The 8748-nt window shown below is 44.9% G+C and overlaps 1 protein-coding gene across 1 annotated transcript; it reads right to left on the bottom strand.

Moving 5' to 3' along the window:
- Nucleotides 1–454: 454 nt before the first annotated feature.
- LOC109443665 (keratin, type II cytoskeletal 2 epidermal) lies at nt 455–6353 on the bottom strand. Its single transcript, XM_074324891.1, is given in 5 exon segments — nt 455–518; nt 727–941; nt 2973–3277; nt 3280–3468; nt 6344–6353. Coding segments are annotated over 5 exon segments (783 nt in total).
- Between the last annotated feature and the right edge of the window lie 2395 nt (nt 6354–8748).

Genomic DNA, 8748 nt, shown 5'->3' with positions numbered 1-8748 from the left:
GCCACATAGAAGACCTGGAGGAATTCACTCTCCCGCTGCAGGGCATGTACTTTGACCCTGAGGTCCACCTTGACCTCAGGTACTGTGAACATCCTGAAAGAAAGGAGGCAGCGGCCCCCGTGGGCTGGAAGAGCTTTACCTGCACTGTCAGGATGCCAGAGGGAAAACGGCATCACTCGGGCTACTCTAAAAGCATCTAAAAACTAACAGAATGGGTGCAATGCCAAGTGCACTTGTAACCTAGTGGTGATATCCTTAAGTTAAAAACAGGACTTCTGAGCCAGAAATCAGTTGCCTTCATTCTTATCACTTCTTTTGCAGTCTTGCAGTCAGCACAGGTCTATCAGAGGTTAACTGGGGTGGGAGTGATTAGCAGCAGAGGAAACTGAGTCCAAAGCACAGAGGAGGGTGAAGAGGGCCAGAACTGAGCCGTGGGGGCAAAAGCCAGCTGCCTCTAGCCTTTTCCAGGGCTGCGGTGGTTCTCGGCATCTGTCCTGTTGTTGATTTCTGCTTCGTATCTGGTAAGAGTCAGTAGCTAAAAAGACTCTTATTTCTCTACTCTCCCCCACCCCTGAACAGACATCTACAAACAGATTCACAAGAAGAAAACAAACACGCATTCCTAGAAAGGGAGGCCAGTTCTATGCCATAGCACTTCTTTCAGACCTAGACTGGCAGCCACAGATATTTTGGCCAAACACCACTATCCCACCTTCACCTGCTCACTTCTTCCTGCATTCCTCTACGGAACCCTGGGTATATGTCACCTCTGCTTACTGCCTGGTCATCTCTGCCATGACCTTGTCCACCTGCCTCCTGAGGTGAACGATGCAGCCCTCCAAGATGGCCTCCAGGCTGCTGGTGTAGGTGCTGACATCCAGCTGCTGCAGCAGCTCCCACTTGGTTTTTAGCACCTGGTTCTGCTGCTCTAGGAACCGCACCTGCAAACAGGAATTCCAAGGACTCAGCCCCAGGGGACAGCTGTAGTGGGCTTGAGGAGTTCTTGCTCACCTGGCAAGAGGGACAAGAGATTCCAGTTTGGCATTAATTGCCGACGTACTATAAGTAAGTTTGGTTAGCCCTATGATTTGGAGAAATTTCAGGTACGTGTAAATGGCCAATTTCTTAGAGCAGTGGTGCTCAAACTCGAGAGGTTATTAGAATCAATCATTTGAAAGATCACAAAGAGCACAGAGGTCCAGGTTTCTTAATGTAGCACAGGGTCGAGGCCTTTGTGTGTTGACCAAATTCATTCCAGAGCTGATTCTGATTCCCGTCAAAGTTTGAGAAGCATTGGCCTAGATCATTAGGGAAGAGCAGACATCAGGGAGAGACTCATCAGTGAGCGAGCAAAGTAACTCACTCTCAGGAATGTTCGTTTACAAATAGCCACGACGATTTGATGTGAACAAAATATTCCCTTTCCTCACACTTCTCACTGTTTTCACGGCATTGCAAGCAGCAGTGGTAATGAGGAGCAAAAGAGAAGGATTAACTAATAATTTAAATTTAAATTTGTTGAGGACCTTGCTGGTAAAGATCAAGAGACATTTGTCTGTACAGGAAATCTCCCCGCTACTCATCCCCACCCCACCCACCTACCTAAACCCCATCAAACAGCCCAGCAGCCCACCGAGGCCCACAAAGAAAGAACAAATAAAAACGAACCTGCAGTTTTATTTCCCCAAGCCAGAGCTTTCATCAAGCAAGAACCTCGTACAATTTCCCACCTCTTCTTTCTTCAGTTTTATTGAGGTATAATGGACAAATAAAATTATAACATATTTAAAGTGCACAATATTGTGAAATAATCCCCACTATCAAGTTAATTAACACATCCGTCACCTCACATAGTTGCCCTTGTTTCACTGTGCAAATTTATTTTTAAATTTATAAATTATAAATAAATCTATAAATTGTACAAATTTCAATTATACAGTACAGTGTTATCAACTATAGTCATCATGAAAGATCATAGTTCCTCAATGCACCATCTATAGTGGTAAAACTGCCCCAGACCCAGAGCTCTGGGCACATTCATTAATTCTGTACTTCTTACTGGCTTCTCCTTATATTAGTCCAGCTCCAAGTCCACACAATAGTGTGAATCCATAGCTGCTCTTCCCTAAGGAAGAGCACCCTAAGTAGAATTAGAGCATTTCTCCAAGACAATCCTGAGTGTCCCATTGGTGCAAACTCAAGATGCAGCCGTCCTGACCACCATTTTCCCCAGGGCTATTCAGAGTAAACCCCAATCCAAGGCTGGTTCAAGAACAGATTGTTGACTTGCCCAGTATAAGATCTGGCCTCCTTTTGGTGTAAAGACTAGATGAGAGCTGAAAGTCAGGATTTCTCAAGGCTATGGACATAGTTCACCATTCCCAGCCTGACCAACAGAATTTAAAAGTCATCTGGTCAAATCATTTGCACTGGCCCCACTCTCCTTTTCCAGAACCCATTAGCAGGGCACCATCTGATTCTGGTGGTCTCCATCCACTGGCTTGGACAGCAGAAATGCCAGTTTGCTCGGAGAGAAGCTTCTAGACTCAGAATCACATGGCAACTTATGGGGGAAAAACCATTTGCGAATGTCTTAATGTGTCCACTTACAAGACACCCACGGACCGTTTTGACTTCTTTAAGACCGGACTTCTTAGCTCGTTTTGATTTACTATTCATGCAGGAGGGATCACCTTTCCTTCAGGGCTGGCTGCGAGGCCCTATATTTGACATGGCAGTGACAAGTTGCTGAGGTTCAGATCCAGTCTCCTAGGGAGGTTTGGAGAACATGGAAAACAAAATGGGCACCTTCCACCAGGACCAACTTTAATGCACAGGGACTGAACAAGTTGACCTGCACTATCCAATATGGTAACCACTAGCCACATTTCGATCATGGCAGAAAGGCCTTGTCTGCAGGTCCCTGGAGTTATTCAGGTCTGGTTGTCTGGCCTCCAGGCATCAGCACTCACCTTGTCAATGAAGGAGGCAAAAGTATTGTTGAGTTTCTTAATCTGCTCCCTCTCCTGTTGTTTCACCTCCTGGACCTCAGGGCCAAACTTCACATCCAGAGGCTCAGACAAACTTGGGTTGATTACAACTTCCTGGATGCCCTCAGGGCAGACTGCTGGACCTATCCACCCCAGCCCCCCAAAACCACTGCCAAGGCCAAAGCCCACCACGCCTAGGTTGCATACCCCAAAATGTCTACCCCCATTGTTCCCCAGACTGCCGCCATGGGCCAGGCCTCCAGCTACAATGGTGGAGATACTCCTGCTCCCCCAAGGCTAATGAGACTCCAGCTACTGTAACCTCCTCGCCCGGCATAGCCTTGGCAGCCGCCACTGCTCTTGAGGACCGACAGCAAGCTTCCTGTCCATCTCCGGCACCCTCCTGACAGGGTGACTGACCCATTGCTGAAGCTTCCACTCTGGCACCTCAAGGCATAGACTGGCCTGCTCACAGTGACTAAGGGGAGTGAGTGACACTGTGAGGGGGAAAGAGGTGTCTCAATGTGTCCCTGCTAGAGCACGGAGGGCTCTCTTTATGTATTTCCCAGAGTTGTCAGCGGGCCAAGGATAGGTTACTGGGTTTGGCTCCCCTGAAGCTAAAAATGATTAGAAAATAAATAATACCATCTACTTGGGAACAGCATGTCAAGGAATTGTTGCTTAGTTAGCAGGGTTTGCTTATCATTATTTATCTGTCAACTATCTGCTGACCTCGGCAATATGAGGTATGTGCAATTATACCCAAAAGCTCCTATATAGGGTGTTTTCTGAGACGGTTCATATTTCAACATTTCTAGTTTCGACTAGAGTGTTATTGAAACTCAAGATACGTCTCCTAGAAGCTTTAAAACAGTGACGCTGATGAATTAGAAACTAATATCTAGAAAGAATAGTGATTCAGAGAGACCCACTCAATTAAGTTCTTGATAGTTGGTGGGGATTGTTTCTGCCTCCCTACCAAAAAAATATTTTTCCCCAAAAAAAAGTCCAAAAAAAATAGAGACTAGTTAAATAAACTATGTCCATCGATGGAATGTTAAATAGATAATAAAAATTATGGTTACAGGGTTTGTTTACGCAAACATTAAATTTTTTTTTTTTTAAATTAAATTTATTGGGGTGACAATTGTTAGTAAAATTACATAGATTTCAGGTGTACAATTCTGTATTAAATCATCTATAAATCCCATTGTATGTTCATCACCCAGAGTCAGTTCTTTCATCACCATATATTCGATCCCCCTTACCCTCACCTCCCCCCCCACCCCCCTTACCCTCAATGTTAAGTGATAAAAGGAGAAATCAAAACTGAATAATCTGTATGACCACTAAATCCAAGGCATAGAAAAGAAGGCTTGCATTTAGACTGGAGATATAGTATGAGCATAGCTATATCCTTTTTAAAAACTGACTAAAGCTAAATATTTTAGAAAAATATGTTCAAAATACACACACACACACACACACACACATGCACACATTTTAAGAAAGGAAAAAACTGTATTGATATATACCAACAACAAAAGATGAATACAAGTCACGTTTGACTTCTGTAATTATAAGAGGTGCTCAAAGTGGTTACCATCAGCATCCAGACACTTCTGGTTACAGTGAACTACTGCTTGAGCAATGCTGACCAAAGTGTTAACATCTCTTAAAATGTGTATATATATTTTTTGGTACCCCTGGTATAACCGCTTTTTTTATCTCAGAGAGATTATTCATTATGAATTTATACCAACTGGACAAACAGTCAACCAAATTATTATTTGGAAGTGCTGAAATGGCTGTGTGAAAAAGTTAGACACCTGAACTTTTCACCAACAATTCATGGCTCTTGCATTACGGCAATGCACCAGCTCACACAGCACTCTCTGTGAGGGAGTTTTTAGCCAGTAAACAAATAACTGTATTGGAACATCCTCCCTACTCACCTGATCTGGCCCCCAATGACTTCTTTCCTTACTCGAAGATAAAGGAAATATTGAAATGAAGACATTTTTATGACATTCAGAACATCAAGGGTAATACGATGACAACTCTGATGGCCATTCCAGAAAGAGTTCCAAAATTGCTTTGAAAGGTGGACTAGGTGCTGGCGTCGGTGCGTAGCTTCCCAAGGGGAGTACTTCAGAGGTGACCATAATGATATTCAGCAATGAATATTTTCCTGGGACAAGGTCGCAAACTAAATTGTCCAACCTCGTGTGTGTGTGTGTGTGTGTGTGTGTGTGTGTGTCAAAGTGTTAATGGCAGTTGTTTCGTGTATGGTTGATTTTTAAATTTTCCATCTTTCCATTTTTCCAATTTCCAAGTTTAAAATAATGAGCAGTTATTGCATTTATAATAGAAGCCATCAAGTCCTGTAAGGCTGCCAACTCCCCTGCAGGGTAATAAGGCAGCCCTTCCTTTAGAAAACACTCAGGCAGTCCAAGGACCCTGATCCCTTCTTGTGGTCACTCCATAACTATGAGGGCAGCTGCCTAAGGGAACCTTCTGGACTCCAGCTCCTCTCACTACTTTTCACCTAGGACAGGAAAATACAGGTTACCACGCTGACTAGCAGTCCCATCTCAGATCCTTAATTCTCCTCTTTCCCCTGAATGTACAGACTGGCAGAAGTCACTTTGTACACCTGCACATATACATCTGCACTGGCAGGGCTCAGCCACTCTCTCAGTTGGTCTCCCTCTCTGGACCCAGGCCAAGAAGCTGGGATGTCTCCCCCACTGGTCATCCTGTACCCTCCCTACTCAGCCAGGCCTCAGTAGCAGGCCCCACCCATTGTATGAACACCCTAATACCATCACTGGGGGAGAGCCAGGCAAAGGGGGGAAACAGAGTGGGGTGTAGTAGAAATAGTGAGAGATGTAAGATCATAGCCTTGACTTTTTATTCCAGCTCCACTACTCCCTAGTTTTGTGTCTGTGGGCTTTTCAGCCTCAGTTTTGTCGTCTGTAAAATAGGGTGAGAATAACACCTCTCCTTGCTACTTAACCAGGGTATTATATTTGGCCTTTGGTTTCTTTTCTTATAATGTCTTTGTCTGATTTTGGTATCAGGATAATGCTGGCCTCATAAAACAAGATGAAAAGGGTCCCTTCCTCTTCTATCTTCTGGAAAACTTTATATAAATTATTATTATTTCTTAATTAACCCCACATATCCCTCATTGCCTGAATATAAAATCATCTCATCCATGAAGCCTTCCCCAGTCCCACAGAACTGTCTTTAACTCTAGTAATGGTAAAAAAGGAGGAGGAGGAGGGGGAGGAGGAGGAGGAGGAGGAGGAGGAGAAAGAGAAGAAGAAAAAGAAGGAGAAGACGCTTACAGTACTGCATGCTTATGATGGCACAGGTCCCATATAATAAACATTTATTATTGTATAGAACATTCCCAGAAACCCTCTAAAGGAAGTATTATGGTTACTTCTTTAAAAATGGTAAATCAAGGTTCAGAGTTGCTAAATAACTTGCCCAAGTTTACACATTCTTTTATCCAATCACCAAGTTTTTATTGAGTGCCTACCAAATTTTAAGGTGTCAAGAACTGAACCACACAGAATCTGCTCCCTTATCTTTCCTTAGTGCTTCTCAAAGTGTGGCCCTTGCATCATCACCAGCCTCAGAGTCACCTAGATGTTTGTTTAAAAATGCATATTTCCAGGCTCCAATCCAATCTTCTGTAGTGGAAACTCAGGGGAGGAGGTCTGTTGGAACCAGGAATGTGTATTTTGAATGAGGTTCCCAGCTGATTTTGATGCACCACTTCTACTCCCAGAGTAGCTCATCATTACAGGATGCCTTGTGTTAACAGCTATTTGTAAATTTCTCTTCCATCCTCCTAACTGGACTACAAGCTCCCTGCAGGATGCAGCATCTTGTGAGTGTCAGTATTCACAAAATAGTCAAATGCAGTACTTTGCCCACAGTTATTGTCAGACAGCCACTGAACGAAAATAAAATGGGCCTTCCCCACTTCACAGCAAAGAAAAGAAGCATGAGCGTTCCATTCAAGGGGACTTCCAGGAGGAGGTGAGCTGTCTAAGGATTCTCATTTCGGTTGACAAAGAAGAAAGAGTTTGCTAAAGGGTGGAAAGAGACTCATTTGAATTCATACCAGGACGCACAGGCAAATAAAGGGAGTGAACCACGGAAGGGAGGGTGTCCCAAATGTTCTGCAGCATCATCAGATATAAATATTTAGCCCAGTTCCCTATGGAAATAAAGCTCGTAAAAACCCTTCTGCTGTGCCCATCTCCTTTTAAAGCCCAGGACCTGACAAGTCTATCACCAGATTTAGTGGGACGGGTGTGATCCAGATTCAGGGCTAGTCTCTCCTGGGACTCCTAAGAGGGAGAGGAGAATCTCTCCCCTGACCTGGCCCCTCACTCCATTACCTGCTCACCGCCAGGTTTGTTTCAGGCCTCGGGCCTGTATCCTCGAGTTAATTTACAAGATTAATTTTGCTTGGCATCCAACATGAAAGTAACATGTGTCTGAGTAGATCTGAAAAGAAAGGCTGTGCCCCAGGTGGGCTAGGAGTGAGGAGCTATAGCCATAGGAGACCACTGATAGTCTCAAGAACTAAGGTAGTTGGAAATAAAAGCTGCCACTTTACCTGCCTCCTCCTTTCCCCTCAGAAAGTTATAAAACAAGTCATTATTCCTGAAGACTTTGAACAGTGCATGAATTGGGGGTGAAGACCTGGGTTCTATGCCCGCACTGGGCCTCAGTTTCCTGACCTAAAATGGAGGTTCACATTCACTGACTGCTAAAGCCCCCTCTAGCCCAAAATGTCTGGGACATTAGATCCTGTTTAAGGTCATGTTCATGTTTGCATGGTACATACACCCTAAAACAGCCAGGCCTCTTGTACTTCTTCCCAGCCTACACCCTCACCTCCACTGACCTCTCCACCTGCCACGTCCTGGACAGGGTTACGGGCCCTTCTCTGAGTGCCACATCACCCTAGAATTGTCAGCCTCATGTATTGTCACCTTGCCGCCAGCAGCCTTCAGAATTCTTCCTGTCCAGCACCCTCAAACCTGGGGCCTGCTGGTCTGGGGACAGGTGAAACCACCTATTCTCTATTAACGCCTCCTCCCCTGCATTTCTCAAAGCCATCTCTACAACCTCTAGAAACAAGAGCCTCTCAGGCTCACCGAAGACCTCACCAAGGTTTTGAAGCTAGAGTCGAATCCCTCAGTATTCTTTTTTCTGAGTTGTTTTAAGCCACATCTGTTGTGTCTGAATATCACATACATGAAGCTTGACCTGACCCAACCTAAGCTACCAACCCCCATTTGTGCAATTCTGGCCAGTCCAATATCAACCCCAAAAGCCCATCCTGCCTACTGAGCCGTTCCTGAGCTTCCAGGAAGCCCTGGACAGGTGATCAGGCCATTTTGGGAAAGAGGCTTAAATTGACTTCACACTCACAGGAGAAGGCTGCCCTGATTGGGACAATCCAGGGGTAGGGGCTCCCAGAGGGCTGCTGCATGAGAGGAGAGAACAGGGACCATTAGCTGCTGAGTGTATTCTGCTCTGGAAGCTGAGAGCTACAGACAGCCTGCCGGGCAGCTCAGGGGGCTCAGTTGGTTTGCCCAGAAGAGAAGGAGCCTCAGATCAGAGCATTTGTCAGAAAGGGTGAGAGTGGGGGACAGTCTATGGGGAAATGCTTGTTAAGAAGAGTGGCTTTTTTGAGAAAGCAAATTTACCACAAATACCCCTGTTG

The sequence above is a fragment of the Rhinolophus sinicus genome, linkage group LG02 (assembly GCF_036562045.2).
Source record: "Rhinolophus sinicus isolate RSC01 linkage group LG02, ASM3656204v1, whole genome shotgun sequence".
Taxonomy (NCBI): Eukaryota; Metazoa; Chordata; class Mammalia; order Chiroptera; family Rhinolophidae; genus Rhinolophus; species Rhinolophus sinicus.
This window is presented reverse-complemented; position numbering and strand designations above follow the sequence as displayed.